This window comes from Dysidea avara, chromosome 8 (genome assembly GCF_963678975.1).
Source record: "Dysidea avara chromosome 8, odDysAvar1.4, whole genome shotgun sequence".
Classification (NCBI taxonomy): domain Eukaryota; kingdom Metazoa; phylum Porifera; class Demospongiae; order Dictyoceratida; family Dysideidae; genus Dysidea; species Dysidea avara.
This window is the reverse complement of record NC_089279.1, coordinates 2,023,029-2,050,816: the sequence shown is the minus strand read 5'-3', so window position 1 is coordinate 2,050,816 and position 27,788 is coordinate 2,023,029. Positions and strand designations below refer to the sequence as shown.

Here is a 27,788-nt window from a genome sequence, read left to right as displayed (position 1 = left end):
AGTCCTCATAGCTATAGTCACATCCTACCTCGCATCTTACACTACAGTACGTAGAATGATTTTACTGGTAGCTAGCCCGTTGAGATGTCCGTGTGAATTTACTCCTAGTTATATTGCATCATATATTTAGGGTAACAAGGAACGTGTTTATGGTAGGTATACACAATTCCAGATACAGGTGTACGTTACATATTTGAGCACGTGCGGAGCACGCGTGTCAAAATACGGTTTCAGGACAAATACGGACATAACTCATAATGCCATCTTTGTCAAAATTGGTTTGAAGGAGCTGCTAAAGTCATCGAAGGCGGTATGCTTCTACTCGCATTGTTCACTATATTCGCTCAGCTAGTCAGCTATTCTGAAGGTAAATATATGACGCCGCCTACCGTACGATATATAAGCAGCGTCAATCATGGTAGCGATGTTTTCTCACAGGTGAGGTACTCATAGGCAGTCTGCCTAACTTCCAGCATGGAGTTCGGGGGACGCTGTATGCAGTGGACGAGACGACATTGTTGATCAGAAATTTTGAGTACGATGGCCTGGGACCTAGTAAGTCATCGTGTTGTAATGTGATATTTGTACGAGGTATACGTGAGGAATGCGCTACCAGGAAGGAGGAAATAAAAGCACCAATTGATGCCTTGTTTGTGTGAGGCTGTGCTAATTGGGAGTGTGCGCGCGTGTGTATGTGTGGTGCAAGGGTAGCACTAATTTCACAATGCCTAATGCCTTTTGTGACTTTAACTTAGAACTTGTAAAAACGGAAAAAGAGAAGAAAATTCTGTACTCGATCCTGGGACGTTTTGTAATAAATCAGAGTTATAACCACTGTATCACCACTGCCAGCTGCTGGAACCCTGAATTTATACGGAATCCAAACCCTAACTTTGGACTATTGATTGTGAGAAATCATTCTTGGACGCTAATGCGCCCTCTACTATCTGTGATACCAATTGTGGTATAATATATCAATACAAGTATAAGAAAAAAATTGGAATTTTAGATTAGGGACAATGTGTAATGCTGCAATAAAAAGTACTGAAACAAGCTGGATCGGAGTAGTACGTAATGTCCAAATACTGTAAAACAATTAAGAAGTGAATATCCCTACTGTGCTACACTCAATCTAATTTAAAATTTCAAAATTTTTCTTATACTTGTTTGTGAAGTTTTTCTGCAAGCTCATGACCACTAAATATCTGCTGAGTTACTCACAGCACTATTATACTAGATTATGACTCATACAATAACTGATCAGTGGGCGTGGCTCTACATAAGCCTGCATACACACTGGTATGGAAGCCGTACTGTAGTCTATTAACACTCAGCGGTAGAACCTTGACTGATGGCCATAGTAAAGAAGGATAAATGGTAAGACAATAGCGTAAGCATTGTATGTTTATCAATATACAAACTTTTTCTTAAGCGATCTAGAAACCTTTCTGTGAAAGAATTAGGGCTGTAGCCAGTTCTCTGCTACGCTTGACTGAAGGCGTCAGGCAGGCAGTAGAAAATTCCATTGACTAAATCTTTTTTAAAATTCTGTAGCAACTTGACGGAAACATTTCGGGTCGATCTGAAGACACTTTTGGGCTTGGTTTTACCCAACCAATACTGTCATGTCGTTGTGAGGAAAAATCGCGGAAGGTTTTTGGGTTATATTATGTCACGGATCACCTCCACACCTTCGATGTCCCTTATATACAATACTATCGTACTGTATGATATATGCTTGGGGGTGCCCGCAGGTATGAAACGTTGTGAAATTAGTGTAAACCATGGGGGTGTCACCATAATGGTGCCACGTAGGCATGCACTGTAGATCAATCTGTGATTGTGGGTCAAAGTATGGACCAGCTCCTATCAGTGTTTGATCTGTGACTTGAGCATTTCTTTTTGAAGTTTTGACCACTGTTTTACTGTAGTTTGAAGAAAAAGTTGATGAATCAGTTACACTCGTCAACTTTCAAATGTCTATAAGCAAATTCATCTATTTTATTCATCAAATTGATGAATTGTGAATTCAACTTTTTTTAATGCCAAAATTACCAGTCATACAGTATTCACTATTTTCCAATGATCTTGCACTTGTACCATAATAATTGGTGTGTCTTACAACAATATGGCAAAACATCTGCTGGAATTTTGAAACATCTTGTTGGAGATTCAAGCATCTTGTGAGTCCATAAACTTCATTTTAAATACATTTCAATTGTGGGTTTTGACCTTTGTCTCACCTTGATCCAGTGTACGAGTGATTTTGTTCTTTTGACTTTGAGATACGTAAACCGCGGTCACAGATCTACCTACAGCAAGAGCTACATGACACCCCCGTTTAGTAGTCTCGTGTAGTCAGACCATTAAAAGTGGTCAGGCTATGTGAGACTACCTGTGTGTGTGAGTAGTGCGTGTGTGTGAGTAGTGCGTGTGTGTGTGGCATTAATAACAAGATATGTTTACCATTAGACAGTCCATTCATACAGAAGTCAACCAATACAGGATGACACATTTAGTCAACACTGTTCAGTGGTGATCATCATACAGACTAGTAGATATTGTCCCCTAATTACAAGGACTTTTCCAGTGATAAGTTAATGTACAGTTTCACATAATATTATGGCAACGTAAAATTGTGGTCCAAAGATTACCAGCAAACAATAGCATGGCATTTACAGTGGGAAGATAAAAAAATGTATGTCACTTTTGAATTCTGGTGTGTGTATTATTATTGGCAGAGGTATCCTCAGTGGTTCTTTTAGTGTTCCCATTTTTAAAAGAATTTGGTGAAATCTTGTAAGTTGCTGTGTAGATTGTAGTTTGATGGTTTTAGTGCCACTAATAAGGTTGCACCCTAAACTCTTACCAGCTCCACTGTTTGTTGATACACTACAAGTAAGGGTATTCTGAATCCCGGGTGGCGTGGCTCCTTTGGTGCTCATCTAGGTTGTGTGGGGATATGGGGATTTCTTACTGTGTATTATAGCTTCAAAGTCAAGATCTCACTTACTGCTATAGAGATTTCAGTGTGTCCCTAGTGAGATCTACAGGTGTTTGTCTACTGGTAAAAGTATTAAAGACATAGCAAGCAGGAACTTGGGTTCCATGGCCTCTCTCCGTGAGACTAGCTAGTCCTGCTTCAAGAGGATTTGCCTGCACAAGATTTGTCTGAGCCTCCCCCTGCTTAAGTGGTACACAATTATCCCAGTGCTGGTTCACTGGCTGTATTTCACACGGCTGCCATAGGCTTTGTGTTGATTTGTTTAGTGTAAGAGACATGTTGAAACACCAAACATTTATGCTTGTCTAATCATTATGGTAGTACCATACTTGTGTTGCTAGAAGGGGGAGGCTCAGACAGGAAGAGTGACATCTTATCTTGTACAAGGAAGACCTCATGCAATTGTGTAAATTTGATGTTAAACTCCTCACTACACAGGAGCCTTCTTGTGGGTTCTTGTGGGATAGTTGTGATGGTAAGTGAAGTCCCAGGATGTGTGGCTCCCTGCCTATACAAGCTGTCTGTGGATCAACTCATCACTTGGTCTATGTATTTGACATGTTTTAATGTCAAGATTCTGTTTCAGCCTTGGGCTAAAAGCAGTGGGCTGGTTATTCAATTGGGCGTGAAATTTTAAATATCTTCTTGTTAGTATTTTCTTCACTTAAGAACTAATCTTGTTGTTCTGTGTAGCTGTGTATGCTTATGTCTACCGGAGAGGTGTTAATGTAAGAGCATCTGGTGGAGGAATTGTTATCAATTGGAGGGACAGGTAAGGTGATAATTGTGTTACATTATTTTATTGAATTTGTTGCAAACTATAAAAGTATGTACAAGTAGTATCCTTAAAAATAGAAAATGGATTTTTTTTCACAAGAGAATTAACATTTCAGTCAACCAGATGATTAAAGGTGACGGTAAAGATGTCGACGTGATTTAGCTCCATTACAAGTTCAGGAGAGTTGTAATATACACTGTACTTTTATGGCTTCCTTGAAGGAAGTGTTTGATAAAAATTTAGATTGACTGTCAATATTGTGTCTGGCATTTCAATGAAAAGATTTTGAGCAGGTCAAGGAGTGCTACAAATGAGCCAAATTTCAAGATTGTGTGTAATTGCATCATCCATCCATGAGTTAACAAATGTTTTTGAGGATCCAGTTCAACGTGTACGTACTGTAGTGATGTGCTATTAAGCCTGAGAAGTTGAATTATTGTGTGTACTCACAATGAATTACAGTACACATACAAACACAAAATCCATAACAAATGTTACAAAGCCACAATATGAACCAGGTGTGTTTCACAAAGAAGTCTAGTCATTTATCATACAGTATGATAGTAAGAACCACAAAAGTTTGGGTGCGGCCCATGAAAAAACATCGCCCAAAGACCAGCCTCACTTTTCCCTGACAACGATGAGGCAGTATTGGTTAGGTAACACTAAACCCAACGAGCCTTCAGATCAACCCAAAACATTTTCAACAAGTTGCTATGGAATTTTTTTTTAAAATTATTGAACAGAATTTTCTACTGACTGACTGAGTAACTGACTGACTGATTCCTTTAGACAAGCGTAACTTGATAACAGCTAAGGCTACGGGCTTGATTTTTTTATTGTTTGATGTCGCTTCAGCTGGACACGTGCCTTTTGGCGTACTGTAGCACGTACAATGCTGGACTTACCAGTGTCCTCCTTTGTGTCCCATTCATCTTTGCTGACAGCGAAAGGTGCCAATTTGGCGGTAGCACATGATGGTTTCCCTTCGTAATGGAAATCATCCGTATTTTTCATAGTGGCTACCTTGATTGCAGAGGTGCTTTTCAAACAGCTCTTGATTCGTACTACTGTGTAATGGGTTGAATATAGCTGACAATGAAGCGTAATGGATACTTCACTTTTCAGACAATAATTGGTAGCCAGGGTGTGTGGCACCATTTCTTTCTTTTGATACGGTATGTATGGGTTCACCAGTTATTAATTTTATTTTGCACCAAAGCTAGCAAATAAGTACACAATTTTTTTTTGAAATTTTCAACTAGAGTAGGGACCATAGCACATCGATAAAAAGTACTGAAACAAGCTAGAGTAGTGCATGATATTAAATCATAGTAAAACAATAAGAAGTGTTATATCCCTACTGTGCTCAAGATACCATAATGGAAATGCACAGTAGGGATATAACACTTCTTATTGTTTTACTGTGATTTAATATCGTGCACTACTCCAGCTGTTTCAATATTCTTTATCGATGTGCTATGGTCCCTACTCTAGTTGAAAATTCCAATATCTTTTGTGTACTTGTTAAAATGATAGTCTTGTAGCATTTTCCACAGATAGTTGTCATGGTGATGAAATGAGTATGTCCCTTCCCCTCCCTCACAGGAGCTCTAATGGCAGGATCACTCAGAGATACACAGGAAGTGACATCACTTTGTCGCTAAGAGACCAACAGGATGGTGATACTGGACTAACTCTCAATGACATTGGTACCTTCACAATTTGGTGTCAACGATTTGCAACCTTCTTCACACGTATTAACATACCAGCAGGTTTGATGCTTGGATCTTCTTCGGTAAGTGTCTTCTTGCTGTAAATGTGAACAACTTTCATAAATTTATTTATCACTCATTCAATGATAAACTAACATAAATATAAATGCACGAAATTTACATGTATTTCACATGAGGCTTAATGGTTGTTGCTGTGGTGATTACTGTTGGTGGTTGTATGCTGTAATGGTCTGGATAGAAGCCGGCATGGCTATTACGTAGGTGTTGGTTTTTGGTAAGTGTGTATGTGGCCCTGAAAATTGTGATATGAATTTCTGTGTAACGAGACATCACAATAGGAAATTTAAAACCTTTAAAATTGAGATTTTGTGAAATAACTTGAACCAAGAGTAGAGAACCATTATTGGGGTGAGCCTGAGCGAGCCCCACACTAGGGAGTCAGCGGTGTAATGGACACATTTACAATAAATTACGATATAAAGTGGATACCTTACACGTGCTTCCAGACCATTCTCCTTACCGTGTAGATTACTGCTTAGCCATATTTGGTATGTGTAATGGTTCATTTAACAGAGGAGTTAACGGTGTAGATTACTGCTTAGCCATATTTGGTATGTGTAATGGTTCATTTCACGGTATGTGTAAAGGTTCATTTCACGGTATGTGTAAAGGTTCATATTACGAGAGTTATCGGTGTAGATTACTGTTATGCCATGTGAGTGATGTCTGGCCACGTGTAACTATTGAATGGATACGGAGGAACGTCTTAGATGTAGGAGGGAGCAGTACAGGCTCAGAAGGGATGCAGAAACTCCTGAAGAGACAGAAAGGAGAAGGCATAGAAACCGTGAATAGCTATATGCGGTGTCGTAGAACTGCAATGACTTGAAAAGAAGTGGTTAAAGTGGCAGACCAAAGATTTGACCTTATCATCACCTATCATACTATCAATAAAAGCTTTGCAGATTAGTGATTTTGCACAGGCTATATTGATTCTTAGACACTCTCCTCCATAATGTTTCAGTAGTTTTCACTGCCATCAATACTTCAAAAATATACATTCAGGCTCGCCCCACGATTTAGCATCTGTCTAGTATTATTATTATTATACTCTTGCTTGAACTAATACACAAATTGACATATTTATGCTAGTACATTTAGAACTGTACTACAAGGTACTGTATAGCCTAAATATTGTGAGGGATTTTTGCTGATTTTGAGGTTTTGGGAGTTAATAACAATGTAAATTTTATCCTTGAAATATTTAGACCTCCGTATAGTGTAATATGTTTTTGGGATTGTTTACAAATCTGCGAAATTTTTAGTTACATTGCCTAACCTCAAAAATATTTCCCCTCAGGCTATACGGTAACTGAAGGCAAAAGGGTTTTACAAAATTTTTTACATGTGCTCATATACAGACATGTTCTGTTCCCACTAGCTGTCGTTCTGTGCTCAATTGACTACAAATTTCCAAGTGTCATGGACAGTAAATGCTGACAGTAATACTGGAAGATTTGAATTGTGTAGTTGTATTAGTTCAGGTCAGTATGGGTGTTACTATTAAGAGTTTGTAGTTAAGAGTTTGTAGTGGAGAAGAGAGTGTTTAACTTTGTCAGTAGTTTATTGAAAAAAAAAAAGACTGCAAAGCTCAGCTGTCACATGACTTTGGTGTAGCTCAGATGCGTGCACTCAAAGTATAAACACTCTTTTCTGTTGTACACTTTTGCTACTGCAGTGGAACCACATCAATAAGTACACCTCACAAATAAGGACACCTTGATAACCAGGACACCTTGACACCTCATCGATAAGGACACCATGATAATCAGGACACCTCACAAATAAGGACACCTTGATGATCAGGACACTCATCCATGGTCCCATTTGTATTAGTGTACACACATTTAGACCCCTGAAATTAGAACACCTCACTAATAAGGACACATTAGCCTTCTTGTGGGTTGCTATAGTAACAGATGTGGTTCCATCGTGTCCTGTGATGATCTGGTGACTATTAAGTGTTGTCAATAGACCAGTACATGGCATTTGGTATTAGTGGAGATGACACAAGGACAAATATGGTGGGAGCTGATGTGGTGGTGACTTGGGTAGGACAAGATGGAGTAGCTAATGCTGTAGATTATTATATTAATGAAAGACAACAGGTTTGTAGTTGTGTTGTGTTGCGCTCTCTGTGTTGTGTGTATGTAAGACTGTTATGTGGGGATAGCTAGTGTGCAATGGATAATGTTACATGTCATGTACAGTAGACCCTCATTTATCCGAAGTTTTAAAAGACTGTTCTATTAAGTACAAGTTTAAGGAAAAATTAAGAATTTTAAGTTCGATTAGGGATCATAGAAAAAAAGTAGGGAAACAAGGGAGGTTGCCTACACCTGCAGATATACTAGTGAACATTTAATCCCTAATTCAGTCTTGGAATTTTCCTTAAACTTGTTTGTTTACTTTTTTTGTAACATTATTATGACTGGTGAACCCACACATACCGCATCAAAACAAAAATGATGCTAGAATTAATGTTTTAGTGTGAACGCGTGCCCCAGCTATCAAATACTGCTTCGAAAGTGGAGTGGCCATTATGCTTCGCTTTCAGCTATGTTTGGCCTGTTATACAAACGAAGAACAATGTTAGAATCGTCTCTACAATCAATACAGTCACCACGGAAAATATGGATGATTCCCGTTTACTGTGACAAACATACTGTAGGGAAGCCATGCATTGCGCTACCATGAATCGACACCTTGGGCTGTCAGCAAAAAGAAATGGGACACAAAAGAGGACAAAGGTAAGTCCATGATGTGTACATTGTACGTACTGCGGTATGCCAAAAGGCACGTCTCGGGATGAAGTGACGTTGAAGAGTGAAAAATCAAGCCCATAGCCTTAACCGTTATCGAATTACACTTTCCTGAAAGCATCAGGCAGGCAGGCAGGTAGTTAGTCAGTAGAAAATTCCATTGAATAAATTTAAAAAAAAATCGTAACTATATATTGGAAGTCTTTAGACATACTGAAGGCACTTTTTGGCTTGGTTATACCTAACCAATACTGCCAAGGCGCCAGGATGGAGTTGTGAAGCTGGTTTTCGGTTGAATTTTTTTGGCTAGGAAACCCACATCTCTATGATACCTAATACAGTGGAACCTCAGTTGTCCAGATCCCACTTATCCAGATTCTTGGTTAACCAAACTACGGAAATGACTGCTCTATTAGAGTAGTGACTGTTCTATTAGGGTAGTTGAAAAAATTGATATTTAAAATTGACATTTAAAATGTTTTTCTTTGTGCTATTTTAAGGTTATTTATACACAGTTTCAGAGATATGGACTTTTAAGACTTATGGGCCACCCATGGTCCCTAGGGGTTCAGATAACTGAGGTTCCACTGTATACAGTACAACCGTACTGTATGACAAGCGTATGTTCTATTAGAGTATTTCAATAAATGTATGGGCTTCAAGCAATGTTATTATCTAAACACTTAAAACTGTCAGGTTTGGATAAGTGAGGGTGTCCACTGTAGTTTGTTTAACATTTCTGTTGTGACATTGTGAGGTGTGGACCTTGAATAACCAAACCCTTGATTATCCGCATTGTGAGGGTAACTGTTGTATTAGAGTATTTTGTTAACAGTTTGCATCCCATTGGAGTAAGTGTGTGTTCTATTAGGGTAGTTGAACATGACTACTTTGTGTAAAAGTGAATGGGCTAAGTGAGCTTCTATATCTGAACAAACGTTTGGTTGTCTGAACACTATTGTATTGTGTTAGTGTATTGTGCAGCATATCATTTAGTGTTGGTGTACACATCACATCAACAGCTTACTAGTGCCAGTGGTGCAGTGTTTGTAAGCTTCAGATAACATGTGATGTGTAGTATGACTCTGTCAGTGAATTTTATAGTGTCATTGTGTGTCATGTTCTCTGGAAATGTTAGCATCATAAAACTTGTTTGAGTGAAAATGTTTTGCAAGTTAAATTTTCAAGAGAGTTTCATCTACCCTCTTACTATCCATGGAACATGAGAATGAACTTTGTCCAGGTTATGAATAGTACAGGAGTGCAAACATTCCCAGTTATAATGTCTGTGAGATACTCAGCGTGTCACACCATATTAATTATGTATTGTAGTGTCGTGGCACTGTTGGGGTGTGTCCAGACACAATACTCTCAGGTAGACAGGATATTGTGAATGTCACTGGATCAGTGAGCAATGGACAAACCTGTGTGCAGTATAGTAGACTGCTGAACACCAGTAAGTGTGTTTGTGTGTGCGTGTGTGTCCATGCTGCCAGCCTCCTCCACTCCTCATGGCGGACACAGTAACACATCACTTGTAGGTGATGTGGCTAATGGCAGTACCCCTGGCTCTGCTCTGTGGTGGAGACCAGGCAGGGTCAGGGGGCTCCCTTGTGTTGGCCTTACAAGCGAACAAGAGGGCTTTACATTATGCATACACCATCCTTTGCTCCAGGTTATATCCACCTCCAGATCCTCTCACCTGACATAAATTTTAATAGCTTGTAACCCTGGCTAGGTGAGGGTTATTTAACATCTCCTTTCCATGGAGAGTTGGGGCAGGTTCACTAGTCATAATAATGCTACAAACAAGTAAACAAACAAATACAAGGAACGATTAAGTTCGATTAGGGATCAAAGAAATAAAAAGAGTGAAACAAGGGAAGTCACCTACACCTGAAGATAAACTACTAGACATACATTGCTGATTTTTCCTTAATTTGTTTGATTGTGGTTTTTAAAACAGCTGACTGTTACACTTGAGTAATTGGCTGCTCTATTAGAGTATTTCAGTTTTAATAGGAATATTAATGTAGTGGACCATACATTCATAGCAAAATTGCCCATGCAGTGGAGTATTTTGTTATAAGAGTGTTTCATCCTGACCTGTAGGTCTGCCGAGTCAAGAGGTATTGTGAAAGCTAGTGTGACAAGAAGCACATTTGATGCTGTGTAGTAACTCTTATGTCAGTATAGTAGCACATGGTCAAAATAGTTTATACCATATTTGCATGCTGTGTCATTTATTCCAAAAATCGATATGGCTACTAACCCACAACTCGATATTCAAAAGCAATGTTTAAGCCACATTGATTGTGGTACTACTCAAGTGTGGCTACCACTGAAGGCATGGAGGAAATGTGGTATCTACCTGCAAAGATTAAACGTGTGCATATACTCATACAATATGTTCCATATGCGTTTGGTATGAAAATATGTCATTTCCCCTACATTTGAAAGTGTCATTTTTGTCCATTGCCTCCAACTTAATTTTTTATCTTCCTAGAGTCTATAAACACAGGCACACTGATCACAAAATGTCAGCTGTTTAAGAATAGCAGACCATTCAGCAATTCTGTAGTCGGCCCCTGGGATAGTGTAGTGTGTGCATGTCCGATATCTAATACAAGTTGTGGTGGTGTACAGGTGATATAGAACGTGACAGACCTATACTAGATGATCAGTCTCAGTTCATAGTCTGGGCCATTGGACCACGTGCTAATGAAGAGGGGCTAGGGAACCTTCCCTTGTTCCATACTGAGTATCCTCAAGATGGAGGTGAGTACGTAGTATACCACTGTGGACAGACAGATGCATATAACCAACACGCATGGACATGAGCGGCTACTACTATTTGAATTACAAAACTTCACATTTATTTATAATAAATGTCCATATACATGTATACATGTATGCTATGTTTTGTTTTTTCAAAACTTTGTGTAAGATAAAATAAATAATTTGCCTACCACCGCTGCTAACTACAGTACGCCCGAGTCAAATATGCTCAAACTTTTGCCCAAAATACTTTCAGGAATTTCCCAAATTTTTCATCTATTATGCTCCTAGGTTAGCAACATTTCTTATAGTAATGTAACATTTTAATCAGTGGATGCTCTATTAGAGTATTTCACTACAAAGCGACTGTTCTATTAGAGAGTATTTATCCAAAATGTTAAGTACAATGCATCTATTGCAGTTTGCAGTTTCCATTAACTGTTCTATTAGGGAGTTTTGATCTATCATGGAATTAAGCTCCATAATTTAATAACATCATGTTGGCATAGTCATAGCACTCCAGCCAAGAGTAAATAACTTCCATCATTTACTCTTGCTCCAGTCTATTCTGCTTTTTATTATGCTGGCATAATTGATGCAGGCCTATTGCTAATTATCTAGCTACTATAATATATTCTTCAAAGTATCTCTTTGTCTTTTAAATGTTTGCTATCTATTTTCATTTATCCTTTATCCTCTCATCACCTAGCTGACTACCAGATCAACTTCAGTTCAGCTCCTACTGGTGATATGGTGTGTAGTGGGTCCCCACAATGTGCAATGGAGGATATTTGTGGCTGGACTGGCCAGAGAATCACTGCAATGGAACCTACAACATTCAGAGTCAGGATTGGTCCTTCTGGCGGCCTGAGAGGATATGAGTATATAACTGGTGAGGTTAACTGGAGTAGCTGTCTGTCTGACAATTTGTACCAGTGTTAGAACAAGGAACCTTCTCATATAATAGTAATTTAGTTTCTTCCCCAAGTAAAGTGATGCTGCTGCTTCAGTAGAGGATCCATTATCTGAAATAATATGGCAGAAGAGTGTTGAAAATTACATTGTTCCATGTTCAATCACTCTAATAGAACATACATTGGCTAAATACTCTAATAGAACAGTCACTTATTTTGTAAACTGATTGAGGTCTGTTTTACCCTAAAAGCTGTTGAAGAAGTTGTCTTTATATTTGTTGGTAAATGATATCGCATTTATCTGAAAATCCATCTGCTGTTCTTTTTAAGTTCAGTTAGGGATCATAGTAGTGAAACAAGGGAGGCTGCCTACACCTGAAGATATACTTGTGGACATTAAATCCTTAATTCAGTCAACATCCACAGGTTAACCCGTGCATACTGCATTAAAACAGAAGAGGCTTATTGTTTTCGTCTGAACGTGCACCCCAACTATCAATTACTGAATTGGTAAAGTGGCCATTATGTTTGGTTTTCAACTATGTTTGGCTTGTTACACAATTTTACAAATGAAGAACACTAGGAGAAGGACCACTGCAATCATTCCAATCACAACGGAAAACTTGGACAATTCCCGTCAAATGTCGGGAAGCCATCACGCGGCGCTACTGCCCATTGATACCTTGCTCTGTCAACAATGATGAATGGAACACAAAGGATGATGCAGGTAAGTCCATAAAGCATGTATTGTACATTTTGCAGTATGGCAAAAGGCACCAGTTGGGCTGAATGACATTGAAACTATGCCGTTAACTGAAAATTACATTGTTCAATGTTCAATCACTCTAATAGTACATACGTTGGCTAAATACTCTAACCATAAACTATGCTGCCTTAGCTGTTATTGAATTACGCTTGTCTGAATGTATCAGTCAGTAAATCAGTCGATCAGTCAGTCAGTAAGTAGAAAATTCTAGGTCTCCAGCAGAATTGCTAACTGATGGACAGATATAGCCTTTTTAATATTATAATTATAAAAGCTGTCACATGGATAAGCTTTCTCATGTTTGCAAGCTGGACAAAACTGTGAACGTTTTATTCGGGATAGTTTGATAGTGAGTAGCAAGTGGCAATTCATGTAGCATGCTTCTTCTAGTCACGCAATTCATAGTTTGCTGCTCTTAAGCTTGTGAATGTTTCTGGGATTACAGAGATTGAAAAAGTTGCTATAATATTTATGTATATTTTGTACAGGATTATCAGGCTGGGGCATAGCTCTGTACATTGACAACAAGTTAGCACCTGTGTTGAGGTTGAGACGTAATGTAACGTACACCTTCATCGTCGAGGCTGGTAACAATGAGACTGATCTACCCAACTACCATCCCTTCTATATCACTAACTCTGTTAATGGTGGAATAATGAACACTCAAGAAAGAGCTGTGAGTCAGTTGTGTGATCAGCTTTCTTAAATAATCATGTGTGTTTTATTTGTTACAAGAATGAGGTGGTTTATGCTGGTTATGACGTGGGCAACAATATTCCTCTAGCTGGTAAGTAATCGATGATGATGATGATGTCATGTTTTGTAATAGAAGGGTGTCCTTGTAGTCACACAATGTATAAATGTGATGTAATGATAAGATGGTGTGGTTTGTGATGTCTAAAATGCAGGAATGATTACTCATAATTTCAGCAAGGAATGCTTGTACCGCTTCTCTTGAATCTTTGACAACCATTTTCATAGGAGTGATAACTCAATTGCCAGTATCATGAACCACGATAGTGGGTTCATAATAGGGATTGCCCATGTTTTTTGCAAAAATCCTAATAGAACGCACACCTAAAAACCACTTTGAAAAGCATCCTTCAACTCAAAACAACCCTCTGGTAGTTCTTTGCAATGAGTATAGGTCCACTAGTAAGTATCAAGTGAAAAGGAAACAGTATGTGTATTTCAGACACAACTGAAATATACCCGTTTGTTCATATTATTATTATTATTCATAATATTATTATTATTATTCTTTCACAGGCATAGCGAAGTTTACAAGGAGAATCCTGTGATAAAAAGTAGTAAGGCTTGCTGAATGGATCATTGTGCGTGTCCGTGACCTATTTTTGATTTCGTTTGATGGAAACAGCCCAAACCAGGCCATTTCTTCTTGCCAAATGCCATTACGCTCGAGAAGCCATACAAGATCACGCTCAGAGTTAAGTTTTTTGGTGTACGCTACTTGTGGCTAATAGAATCCGTCTTTATTAAACTCAGTATAGGCCAGGAAGCTTAATCTGGGCTGATGACTTTGTTGCAAGGTGGTTTTTTCGCTCCGTGATTATTGTACGTGGGCGGGTTATCCAGATTAAATACTCTAATAGAGCAGTCACTTAAATACTCTAATAATGCAGTCAAGTGTATAACAACAATCCTTGCACTGAATTTGACAGCTATTAAAGGCACCAGTAATGTAAATTGTAACTCATATTAGGAGACTCTCAGTCTGTATGCACATTGCAATTTGATCAGTTTCATGTGTGTACTGTGAAATGTTGACAGTGTTACTATGCAGAATGCCAAATTACACTATTCACAACAGTCTTTATTATCAATAAAAGAAATCTCATAATCCATTACTGGATTAATTAAAAAGTACACAAACTAGATGAATTAAAAGTTGGAAATTTTAAAATGGGAATAGGGATCGCTGAAAAAAGCCACAAAACAAGAAGGGATCGCTGGGGTGGTAATGTAAACCACAAATCCCTATTTTGACTCTGTCGGTGGTAATGTAAACCACAAATCCCTACTCACTTCAAAATGACAGAGCATGTAACTAAAGATTTATGACAGAGTCAAAATAGGGATTTGTGGTTTACATTACCACCCCAGCGATCCCTTCTTGTTTTGTGGCTTTTTTCAGCGATCCCTATTCCCATTTTAAATTCATCTAGTAGTTATTATATGATAACAATAATACATTATAAAGTCAGTTATCCAAATGGATATTGTGTTTGTAACTAAAGGATATGTAGAATAAAAATCAAACAGTAATTTAATATCTGTTAACAAAATATTCTAATAAAACAGTCATTTTCCATTTGACTTTCTACCATTAAACTACTCTACACTGAGTGATTCTACAACACAATATGTCACTGGATCTGCAAGAATCCCACATGTTAGTGCAAGCCTAATTTTACAGCAGAATGCAATGGGTGAAATATTTACGAAATCAAAAACAAAAAAAAATTAAAAATCCATAAATTTTTTGAGCACAATGCAGGAAGGTGATAATGGCAGGTAACACTGTGATCCCCAAAGCAAGAGAAGTTGGAAAATCTTTGTTTCGTGTCAGTATACCCTAAGATATGAGCATTAGTCTGCCTTGCATTGGACAAGCGGTTCATTATCTTTTTTTCTCACGTTTTTGCCTTCGCTCCGGTCGTAGCAATGGCCTAGAAGACAAAACTTACCCAGTAAAGGATTCGACTGTTCATGGAGAACCGATAGCGCAAGTTGCATCTCACTAAAGTACTGCATTCATAAGTTACGACCATTTAATTTAACATCCGTGGTTTATTTTCCATTTTATCACTGTACAAATCAATTTCTCTGTTGTTACTTCTTTGTAGCACTGTAACTGTGAAAGTTGTTGGCTTCTTGAGCTGAAACTTTGACTGACTGTTCCTTTGGCTATAATGGAATTTTAAAAGTGCGTCAACATGTGGTTGGTGCAGATCCGGCCACATATGTGAGAGTGTTAAATACTCTCCTTTTACATATAATTTAGGCCGTATAAACTTTATTATTATTGCATAGTTCCTCATTGCTATGATTTACTTACTACTTGGTGGCTTAACCTTAAGGAGCAGGCTGTGTTTTGAATTATGAGATCTATCTAATCCTGTAACCATTTTACTATTATGAATATTGGTGGTTGATGTTTTTGTACAATGCTGTAGCACACAATCAGACCTGACTACCATTCAGATGTAATGTATGTGCTCCATGTATGTCTTATATTATATTGTGTACACTACATGTTAGCTGGTAGACACTGTCAACATGTGGAGACCTCATCATCTGGTGATGTGGCTACTAGTTGTAGCAGTAGCCTGGAAGATTATCTGAACACTTTGAATGTGTCTTGTGAGGGTGATGAGAGTGAAGCAGCCATATTAACATGGACCCCAGATGATAACACTCCTAATGTAGTGTACTATCAGGTAATCAAATAAGAGTATAGTCTGCCATTTGCCATCTTAGTAGATGGGAACAGTAGTTTGATTAATGAAAAGTGACATCCTTCCCTCCTGGATATAATTTTGAAAATATCTGGTCAGGTAACATTTTGAGGGGTCTAGAACTTATCATGCATGTGATATCTAGTTTATCATACAGTACGGTACTGTATAATAGGGATCACACAAAATACTGTACTGTATAGTACTGTATACTCCTCCACACAGAGTAATATTGACCAGAAACCAGCTTCGCAATATCTTCATTGCTCCTTGGCAGTATTAGTTAATCCCAAAAGTGCATTCAGTATACTCTTCCAATAAGTTGCTACAATATTTTAAAAGTTATATATTAGTGAAATTTTCTACTGACTGATTACCTGACTATAATGTCTTCAGGCAAGCATAACTCAATAACGAATAAGCTAGGCTATGGCTTGATGTTTTCACTGATTTGATTCACTGTTTGGTTTCACTTCAGCCCACTGACATACAGTAATATTAATCTCCACTGCGCTATGTAGTATAATGATGTGAGGGAGGCTAGACATAAGTTATTTGGCATTTTAATTAAGTTATGTGTTGATGGTTTAGCGGTGTCTACAAGCCATGCCCATAATAAACTGTCAGGTTTTAGGGGGTAAGTAGAATTCTAGGAAAACGGGAACGGAAAGCGGAAATGGAAACAACCAGCAGAAAATGCCTGATAAAAGGGTCACCATGCCATTATAAAGGTTGGATTTTATCACACAATGCTTATTTGCAGCATTGTTGGATTCTTCTGCTAAAGTTTAATAAAATACTGTAATAGAGCAGTCAAAAAATGTTTTGTTACCTATCCCACCAGAGACCTACATTGATGGCCTGTGAATTGATGGGCTATAGCTGTCATAGATTAGATATAGACTAGCTAAGTCATCAACATTAAAAGTTAGCTACTCCCTTGAAGCCATAAATTTATACCAATATAGCATACCAGTAATTAAAAGTTTACACAGTTATTGCATATAGATGAGGGAAGTTGTATCTGCAACCTCATGAAAATGTCACATGATGGGCATGTGGCAGCTGAAGTATGTGTAGGTGCATGGCTCCAATGAGGAGACTAAGAACTATACTAGACAGATGCTAAAGCATGTGGGGGTGAGCCTGAGCTGATATATTGAAGCTTTATAGTGATCAGCACTGAAAAGTGAAGTGTGATACTTTTATATCAATGAAATAGCTGCAAAAACTTGAAATCCGAACAAGATCCACACACAGCAATCCGGATGAACGAATGCCACTGTATTGTCAGTAGCGTGACACTAGCACCATAGATACTCTACGCTAGCACTCAGAAGGCAACAACGAAGCTAACCTAGGATTCGAACTGTAGGTTACTTGTCAAGGCACACTCAGTATCTCCAGGAGGAATGGATTTTCTGCTACTGGTCGCGGACTTGCACTCAACCACAAGCTGAAAACCTGTGTACATGTAGCTATGTGCAATATTTAGAAATTATATAACGCATGCTCGTACGTACAATAGTGAAAACATGTGTCAGTATGGAGAAAAACGTGGTGAAGGTTTCAGATCTTGAACCCTGCAATTCAGTTAATGTTGAAGGAGTGTTTGTAGGAACACTATCACCTGTAAGGAAGAACAAGCAGAATAAGTATTACGATGGCAGTTTTTCCGATGGAGTGAAGACCGTTACATTTGTGTCATTTGAACCGAAACTAAGAGAAGAAATAGAAGAAGCGCATAAGAATTGCTATGGGGTATCTTTATTGAATTGTGCTGTTAAATGCAGTAGACAAGATGAAAGTGAATTAGAGGTGTTTGTTTCAAGCAAAACGAGTGTACTAAAGTCCCCCAAGAAGTTTAAAATTGATAAGGAAAGTACCTTTACAAAGCATAGCAAAGTATGTACTTTGGAGGATGTTTCAGAGCATCAACGTGTTACGGTTAAAGGGAAAGTGGTTGAAGTGTCAGCAGTGGAGAAAATTACAGTGAAGAGTACTGGTAAGAATTTTACTAAAAGAGATTTTGTCCTGGCAAATTTAACCTCACAGTGTAGGTGCGTAGCTTGGGAGCAGCATGTGGATGATGTTCAGGAAGATAAAAGCTATAAGCTAATGAATGTCATAGTAAGAAGTTTTAATGGCAGTAAGTACATTTCAGTTGGGCAAGAAAGTGAAGTGGTTACAATTGAGGATATAGGGGAAGTTATTGATAATAGTACCATTGAAGATTCTGGCTGTGCGAAAGTCTGTAAGGGGGAAATTATTGGCAATACTAGTGTAGAAACATATAGAGGCTGTATTAACTGCGGCGCTAAAGTTGTAGAGATGAGTGGTATCCTGGCCGATTGCAGTAAATGTTCCACTAAGATGAAGATAAAGTATGTGTCAGCAGCAAAATGTTGCTAATATAATTTTAAAGGATACAGAAGGCAGAAATCATTGCTTAACTGTGTTTGATGAGGTGTTAAAACAGATCACAGATTTAGAGAAAGCAATTGCAGGTGACAACTCCAGCATATATGAACAATTGCTATGTGCACCTCAACTGCAGTATACGATTAGTCAAAAAGATATCGTGTGTAGCATATGTACGCAAGTTTGAAACTACTGCATTGGCATCAACAATACTATAGCTGATTTTGTTTGTACTGATTTTACAAAAAGAGCATTTCTTGTGTAATGAATTACTGTAAATGTGCATGCATAAGTATTAATTTAAATAGCTACTGCCTTCCCAGCTTGAAAGGTTTTGAAGGAGAGGAAGTAAACTGCAACTGACAACAAAATCCAGTAAATATTTACAGTATAAGTTGTTAATCTGACAAACCATGTCAGCCTTCACCATTTAACTGGTTTGGCGGTGGTTCAGGTTTGGAGAAGTAAAGTTTTTCCTGCTGCTAGGAGGTGAATCCATCAAGTGGTGTGGACTTAATTATATAAAAAACGATAGTGTGTAACTAATGTACATGCATGTATAATACATGGTAAGAAACTACCTTGGTAATTGCTGCTGGACAAGTTTGGAGGAGAGGGAGTGGCCTCGTCCATCCTGTATAATGAACCACCAAAGTCGTTCCTGTTGCAAGGAGGAGAAGGGGTATCTAAATCCATCAAGCGTGACGTGTGGTGTGAGGCTATAAAGGCATGTAGTCCTTATATGACATGGTATGATAAGACTCACTCCAATCATTCCTGCTTGGAGGAGAGGGAGTGGCCTCGCTCTTCCTGTATAATGAACCATCAAAGCTATTCCTGCTGCTAGGAGGAGGAGTATCTGAATCCATTAAGTGGTGTGGACCTAAAAACAATAGTGCGTAACTACTTACATACATGTACATATAAGACACGGTAAGGAAAATCTACCTTGGTCATTCCTGGTGAACAAGTTTGGAGAAGAGGGAGTGGCCTGGTCCATGCGTTCATTGAATAGTGCAAACCTGAAAATAATAGTGGTGAGTTTGTATGTAAAGATTTTTGAAAAACTACCTCTGTCAGTCATAGTTGGAGAGGATCTATTCATTGCAAATGCAGAAGGTGTGGTTTGTACTATAAATATGCATAATAAAAGGAATGATTTTCAAGATGTAACAAACCATCTCTGTCTATGGACAAACGTGAGAGAAGAATGGGATTGACTTTGCATGGAGAGGGAATGTCTTCAGATGGTGAGGTAATGCGTTGTTCTAAACACAATAAAGCATAAAAAGTGCAATTGTTTACATTTGTACAAACCATTATTGGGTGTTGAATCCATAGCTGAAACTGCAGAGTGAACATCTATGTAACAGTCTAATTAGGTATCTACATTGTAAAAACTGTACCTTGATCATCAGATGATTGCTGATATGGATGTGCAGATACCAATGAGGAAACAAATGGAAACGTAGACAATTCCAATGTTGAAAGGCGTATTTCCTCATCTTTTCTTTCATCAATCCTTCGACTTCTAGACAAATTCTTCAGGCGTTGAAAAGCAAAAGGAGGATTTAACAGAAGGTCTGTAAGGCGTCTCACTCTAGAGATTGCAACAAATGTGAGGCCAGCAGAAAACTCTTTCCTGCCGATGTTTACAGAAAGCTTACTTAATGTAAGGCCTTGAGCTTTGTGAATTGTAACAGCCCAAGCCAATTTCAAAGGTAGTTGTAAACGAGAGTACTGACTGCCAGATGTTAGCCATGTACGACGTAGTGGTGCAATGGGAACAGTGCCATCAGGAAGAGTAGGACCAGAGTACCTATCAAATAGTACAGTAACTGCAACTGGAAAATCTGGAGGTGCTCCACCATCATGATATCATCATTATCTGATGAAACTTCTGACTTATCATTTGAAGATAGATTTACTGATGAAAAGTTAGTTAGGTGACCATCAATTGGTAGCATTTCTAATGTGTTAGTGTCAATTGTTACATCATTATAATACCTGTTGTTTGCAATAAGCCAATGCAAAGCTCTAAGTGCAACTGCCCTTCGTACTCTAAGGTCTCTGTGAGTTTCATTCACTCCATCTCTTCTAACAACAATTACATCGAGTGTTGCTGGAGACCTAGGTAAACTGTTAACAAATGACGTAACGTCTTGTGGAAGATTGAGTATATGTCCACTATAGCCATATTGTCCATAAGGAAGGCGATAGATGGACATGATTGGAATTATCCGAGAAATCAACATTTCTTCGCATTGAGTCAAACCCTACACACACACACACACACGCACACACACACACACACACACACACACACACATTCTGTATTAACCACATTATAAACTCTAGGTATAAAGTAACCAGTCTAGAAAAGTGTCTCTGTACAGAAATGTGTGTCATTAAAAGGTGACTTCTACTGTATCAACATGTCATCCCGCTATTTTGATTGCACACACCTTACCACTATCAACACCTATCAACAGTTCTATATTACTACTAAACCGTAAATTAATTTTGTGGAAGTGCTGCACTGGCAAAGACTGTATTTAACAAGGTGGAAATGTGCTTTTACAACATTAATGGAACTTACAGATAGTTCATGTGGTACTGGACCTGGATCCATGTTATTTTCCACTGAAAACAATTTTGGTGTTTCTTTATCAATATTGCAGCGGTGACATATTTCTGTTGGTATAGTATTGGTTGTGATGGTGGGGAATCGCTCTAAGCAGACATTACATAATATATTCTGTACTGTCGCAAAACTTCTATGGAATTCCTGCACTCTGTGAATTATGTCAGGATTGTCAACTGTAAAGCGAATATCTATTGGTGGAGATGACTGGGCAGCATCCGCCAGGAGACCTAGTATATCTCTGCCATGAATCATCGATGCATCTAGACATTGTCTAGTTTCATATTCTCTACGCATAGCTAACCTACATATTATATAGAATTGACATAAGTCAATTACTATGGTGTACAAAATGCCAAACTCTTTGCATTATTTGCACACCTTGTTTGTCTTTCTTCATCTGTTTCCGTTGCACGCCTTACTCTGTAATTCTCCCTTCTCCTGCGGAGTGCATCATTCCTTTCTACACTGCTATCCTGTTGACTTGAAGCTTGACGCCTTTCCCTCTGCTGCTGTTGTTGCTCTGGCCTCATAGCAGTACGTCTACGTCTGTCATAATCTCTACGTTTGGCCAATCTATATACAACGAAATATAAAATTTCACTAACATGTAGCTAATTAGCTCCGCCGTTTATATGGCTAAACCTTGCATCTTTTTCTTCATCAGTCTCCATCTCTCTTCTTAATCGGTCCCTTTTCCTTCTCCTCCTTAGTCTATCTTGTCTAGCGGTGTCGTCGCTTGCAGCTGCTGATTAACAACACGTGAAACTACATGCTGTGACTTTCCGTGTTATTTTTGGACATGGGACGCTCGTACAACCACCATTTGACCACCCAGTGTGGGGCTTTCCGTGTTTGTAAAGTAAATTTTTGGACACACGATGCTCGTACAACCACCATTTGACCACCCAGTGTGGGATTTTCTGTGTTTGTAAAATAAATTTCCGGACACACGACACTCGTACAACCAACATTGCCTACCGATTTGAGTGGGGCTCACTCAGGCTCACCCCAATAAGCAGTCATGGAGATCTTGGAGCCAATTTCAGCTTGACAAGTATACCAATGTTGCATGCATACTCCCATCATATGACTTCTTATCTGGAAGCAGTATAGGTGCAGTTTTCGAAGCCTATAATAGGCACTGCCAGTTAACTAGAGTACTTTGTGAATCTCAGTTTATTATTTTAATGTTTAATAGTTGAATATTCTAAAAATTTATTGTTTCAAAGGAGTAGCTAACTTTTAATGTTGATGACTTAGCTAGTCTATACACCTAATCTATGACAGCTATAGCCCATCAATTCACAGGCCATCAATGTGGGTTTCTGGTGGGATAGCTAACAAAACATTTTTCACTGCTCTATTAGAGTATTTTACTACAGGTGACTGCTCTATTAGAGTGTTTCGATCATTTTAGTGGAAGAATCCAACAATGCTGCAAATAAGCATTGTGTGATAAAATCCAACCTTTATATAATGGCATGATGACCTTTTTATCTGGCATTTTCCGCTGGTTGTTTCTATTTCCGCTTTCCGTTCCCGTTTTCCTAGAATTCTACTTACCGGTTTTAGGCCATGCCCAACAGTAAACTTAAGGTTTTTGGTTTCTGTGTAGTACCAGCCACTTGTCTCACATGTATAGCAGTAGTAAAATGTACTTAAAACCTGTTTACCATGAGTAACTTTTACTTGTGGTATACATCTAACTTAATTTACATTTTAGCCTAGAATGAGCTGTATATCAATGGTTATGTCACTAATATGAGTCATTTAATAATGATGAGGATGAGTGTTAGTGTTATTAGTGTATATTGGATCAGTTATCCGTGTTGGCTAATTCTGTTACTTAATATCAGTTATCAGAATAATCGGCTAATTTGGATATCAGTGTAACTCTAGTCACCTATACAGTACGCAAGGAAATTTTGATGTCAAAAAATTTGACGAATTTGACAAATCGGTTTAATTCGTCAAATTTAAATTCGTCAAATGTTTATAAGCGCCCTTGAAAGTACAGGTTTTGCCTACAATTTCTTGATTTTCGTCAACATTTTATTCGTCAAATCTGCTGAAGTCTGAATTTGTCAAATTTTTCTTACGTCAAAATTTCCTTGCGTACGGTACCTGTAGATATACTAGTCAACATTTAATCCCTAATTCAGTCATGGGTATATAGGGATTAAATGCCCACTAGTATATCTTCAGGTGTAGGCAACCTTCCTTGTTTCCTTTCTTTGATTCCTAATCAAACTTAAAACTTAAAAATCCTAATTTTTCCTTGTACTTGTTAGTATAACTGTTAATAATTGAATTTTAGGAAACCCAGCACTGAGAGTAGTGCAATAAAGTTGTATTAAGGCAGGATTTACATACTTACAAAAATAGAAGGAGAAATTACGAATTTTAAGCTGGATTAGGGATCAAAGAAAAAAAGTAATGAAAAAGGGAATAGCTAGAAAGTGGTGAAACAAGGAAGGTTGCCTAATGTCAAACTAACTATGAAATGGTCACCCAGCACTTTCGTGCGTACTAAGCGCCTCTAAAATAATTATCGTGTTGCTATTGTTTAAGACATTCAGCAGCTTTTAAGACTTCACAACCATCTGCAAAGGCCAAAATAGTAAAAATCAACAATGAGATACTACTAAGAGGTGTATTATTTGCTGCTTCAAAAATGCAGCAACTAATTATAACAAGAGAATCTGGGTCTCCCCAACCACCTACAACTTGGCATGTTTGTGCCCCTCCCCTTACCAGGTCCTGGATCCGCCCCTGTGTTATTCATTATTTTTTCCACGAAAATTTTTGTCATGATTATTTTTGTAAGAAAATAAGGCAAATATAGCAGCAGATGATACATGTTGTCACATAGTAAGAGTGATGATATTTTGATTGATTTCATAAGTGTTCGCAGTTCGTAATTTCAGATTGCATTATTCTCCCTAGTTTGGTTTGTATACTCTGTCACATTTGAACATGCTAAACTGACGTGTTGGCCTAACTACATGTGTGTCTTCTACACACTGTGATATTGTTACTATTATATTATTGCAGTGTGCTTCTCATTTCCACCTGGGATGGAAGATTGAGTTTGATTCAGGATCGGGAAGGGTTGAGATGGTGAGTTGACTAAAAATCTTTACAATATTATCTCTTAATATTGCACACCACACAGGTCACTACTCCACTGTTAGTACTGATAACCATATTAGCTGGTCTAGTTGCCACTTATGAACTGTAATAATGAAATCACTGAGGCTGCTAACAGACGTTTGTGTTTATTATTTTTATTTGCATCGTTTAGCTACATGCCTATAAATATTTACTGTATTTAAAATTATTATTTATTTATTTATTACTGTGTAGAAACTCTGTACAGAGTATGACACACAAATATACAATAATCACTAAATTTGTGATCAACAATAGTAATAATACAATCAGATAAAAATGTTCAAAGATGGCTGGTTGACATGTTGTCTAGAAGATTACTTCATGATCTAGTTGTTGAAGTCAAAGAACAGGTCAAATCTAAGTATTAATTTTGGCCAATATATATATATTATATATAGTGTTCTAAAATGCTGTGAGTGGTCCCTAGTGGATGTTGACATTGGAGTTTAATAATGATGGAGCAATAATGAATACCAGCCATTTATACCTTGACAGGTATCAATACTGACTTTACAAAATGGTTCACATCAGGCAATATCACAGTAGCACCACCAGTGGGTAGCTAGTTACACATTACCATACTATAGTGGTGTTGGTTTTAAGCTGTAGCATTCCAAGGCTGAGTCTGAAAGCCATTCATTTTGTGTGGGTAGTGTGGTTAAGACCATCAACTTCATGTAGTAAAGGATGAAGTGCAGTGCTGAGGCTAGGACAAGGTCCACCAAGTTGACAATATTGCTTAGCCCCAGAAATGCTTCAAATGATTTTGGAAAGCAAAAAAACAACTCCATAACCTACATAGTACGTATATAAAGTGTGTCCCATCTCTATCACTGAAGAAACTACCATCACTACACTTCATGGTTTCTAAATCATGTCTACCACTGAACATCACTCCCAACATTGACTCAGGATACTTGGTCAGTGTGGAACGTGAGGTTGAGTAACGTGTGCCACCAACCAAGGGCATTAGAGTAGGTGAAACCACACCACATTTTATATAGCTAAAATTTTAAAAATCACACTTGAAGCCAAAACTATATAACGACTTATTTTGCATGTCCCCAGACCAGGCTTAATTATCCCTTTCATCTCTGATGTACCTGGCTACCTGCCACCACATTAATATTCAAATTAATTGCTTGTTGGTCCATAAAAGTTAGTGCTGAGAATCTCAGCTTTTTTCTGCTTTATTTTCTTCCTTTTTTACTCCACTTGTTTGTGAAGATTTCATTAAATTTACTGTAGCAAGTAGGCCTGCATCAAATATGCCAGCATTTTATTTATTAGTTTAACCAAAAGGTAAGGTAAGTACAGAAGGCATCGACCTATGGGTACTACAAACACAGGTACGAAAAGAAGAAAAAAAATAGTAACAATAAGAACAAAAATACAAAACAAATGTACACATACAGAACTATTAATATTAAACACAACAAATAGCTACACCACATGTACACAAATCAATAAAATTATACACTGAGCTTGAGGATGGAAATATGGAGACAGAGCAATGTCATGCAGGTAGATCATTCCACCAGAGTGTCTAAATAGTTCTTGGTATAAAACGATAGCTAGCTATAGCTATAGTCTACACTGAAACACAGGTTGAATAAATTCTGTTGGCGAAAGTTGAGAAAAACTTGTCAGCTGTTCATCAAGTGATAGCTAGCTTGTAAAGACTTCACGTAAGACCTGGAACAGACTGATGGCAGGGTTCCACCCTGGACAGCTCTCATGTCTCCTGCAAGCTGCTTATGACACATTACCAACTGAAGTTAACTTAAGATGATACATGGTGTATTCAGTATGATGTGATGTACTTTAGAAGACAGAGTGCATACAGAATTTGATCGTTTGAAGATTGATAGATCTAACTATAATTATGAAACAGTTGAAATTAGTGTGCTAGGACACTATCAGCCCAGCAGTATTCAACATTTTGTTGACTTCTCTGCGAGTGGAGATATCATTTAAGTACAGAAGAAACATTAAAGGACCAAGTATAGTTCCCTGTCGAATACCAGCTGCAGATTGAACTGGAACTGGATGTGAGGAAAGGACTACACATTGAGATCTTCTAGTAAGCCATACACGTATTTCTATCCAATTGTAAATGTTATTGCTTATTCCATAGTGTTTAAGTTTCTTGAGAAGTCTGGTGAGGCACACTCTCAAATGCCTTGGAAAAGTCTAGCAAGATAGCATCAACCTGCCTCTGATGGTAGGTCCATAGCAAAGGACAGGTCCTCCACCAAGTCAATTAACTTTGTTACACAATTAGCAAGAATGTTGGGATCTAAAACTGTGTTGATTATTAATTAAGATGTTATTTGAATAAGATGTCTATGATAGTGTGATATGTTATTCTTGACCTGTAAGGAGATAATGTTTACTGTTACATATGCACATAATTATTTACTTTTTTAGCATGGATGTCTCAATGTCACTGAGAACATAATATATAGAATTTAAACAACATCTAGTAAATGTGTTAACATACAGTGATTGTGCATCAATTTGTAAACATATATTACAGGTGCTACAAGAAATCAGTGAACAAATAGACAAACAAAATGATAAACTCCAGGTAGCAAAAAAGCACTGTTTTGCCTGATAACAACTATGCTTACTTTAGTTTAAACTATGATACTAATGCTACTGGCATGGTCTTGCAGAAGTTTTGTTTACAACTTTGTTGGTAACTGTGTGTGACGTGTATATACCTTATCCAAATGTGGAATATTTCTTTACTATACTGTTATGTACTACAGTTGATAGCATGTCATGTGGCAGTATTCCAGTGAAGTGTCATTAAATTTTGCTAATGATGATGAAGTCTGGCTAAATTTCAGTGACTTTCCAGCAGATATATCACAAACATTTTGTTACAGTTTTGCTGCTGTATGTCTTTATATCATTGTACATCATTTGAGATTATATGGAGCTATTTGTAATGGAATAACATAAAGTAAAGGAAACGCCTTGCAGGCTTATGTAAACTCTCCTAGAGTAACTAAAACTCCCTACAATAGATGTTTCGAAGGGTTCCTTTGCAGGGTGTTAGTTACTCTCCACAAAAATATAGAGGTGTTAAATCCTCTGTACACTGGGAACTCCCCTAGGGGAGTAACAGTTACTCCTTATTTTAACAGTGTAGCTAGTACAGTATTAGGTTTCCTCAAGGACGGTTATTCTTGCATACTGATAGGCTCAGCAAAAGCATAGATAATGGGGGTGTCTACTATCTATGGTAAAAGCTATCTTTA

The 27,788-nt window shown here is 37.9% G+C and overlaps 1 protein-coding gene across 1 annotated transcript; it reads left to right on the top strand.

The window, feature by feature from the left end:
• Nucleotides 1-197: 197 nt before the first annotated feature.
• On the top strand, nt 198-24,714 carry LOC136265250 (protein Skeletor, isoforms B/C-like). Its single transcript, XM_066060109.1, has 14 exons — nt 198-367; nt 439-555; nt 3,698-3,776; nt 5,391-5,580; nt 6,960-7,062; nt 7,553-7,686; nt 9,673-9,796; nt 10,987-11,118; nt 11,828-12,010; nt 13,287-13,474; nt 13,534-13,585; nt 16,081-16,259; nt 24,400-24,465; nt 24,521-24,714. Exons 1-14 carry the CDS (start codon nt 313-315, stop codon nt 24,584-24,586), a joined length of 1,668 nt encoding a protein of 555 aa, XP_065916181.1. The 5' UTR covers nt 198-312; the 3' UTR covers nt 24,587-24,714.
• The last annotated feature ends 3,074 nt before the right edge of the window (nt 24,715-27,788 follow it).

Bases quoted from the DNA above. Each gene is read 5' to 3' on its own strand.
- LOC136265250 (XM_066060109.1), top strand. From the start codon at position 313: ATGCTTCTACTCGCATTGTTCACTATATTCGCTCAGCTAGTCAGCTAT. The intron at 368-438 runs GTAAATATATGA...GTTTTCTCACAG, and splicing joins GCTAGTCAGCTATTCTGAAG to GTGAGGTACTCATAGGCAGT. The intron at 11,119-11,827 runs GTGAGTACGTAG...CTCATCACCTAG, and splicing joins TGAGTATCCTCAAGATGGAG to CTGACTACCAGATCAACTTC.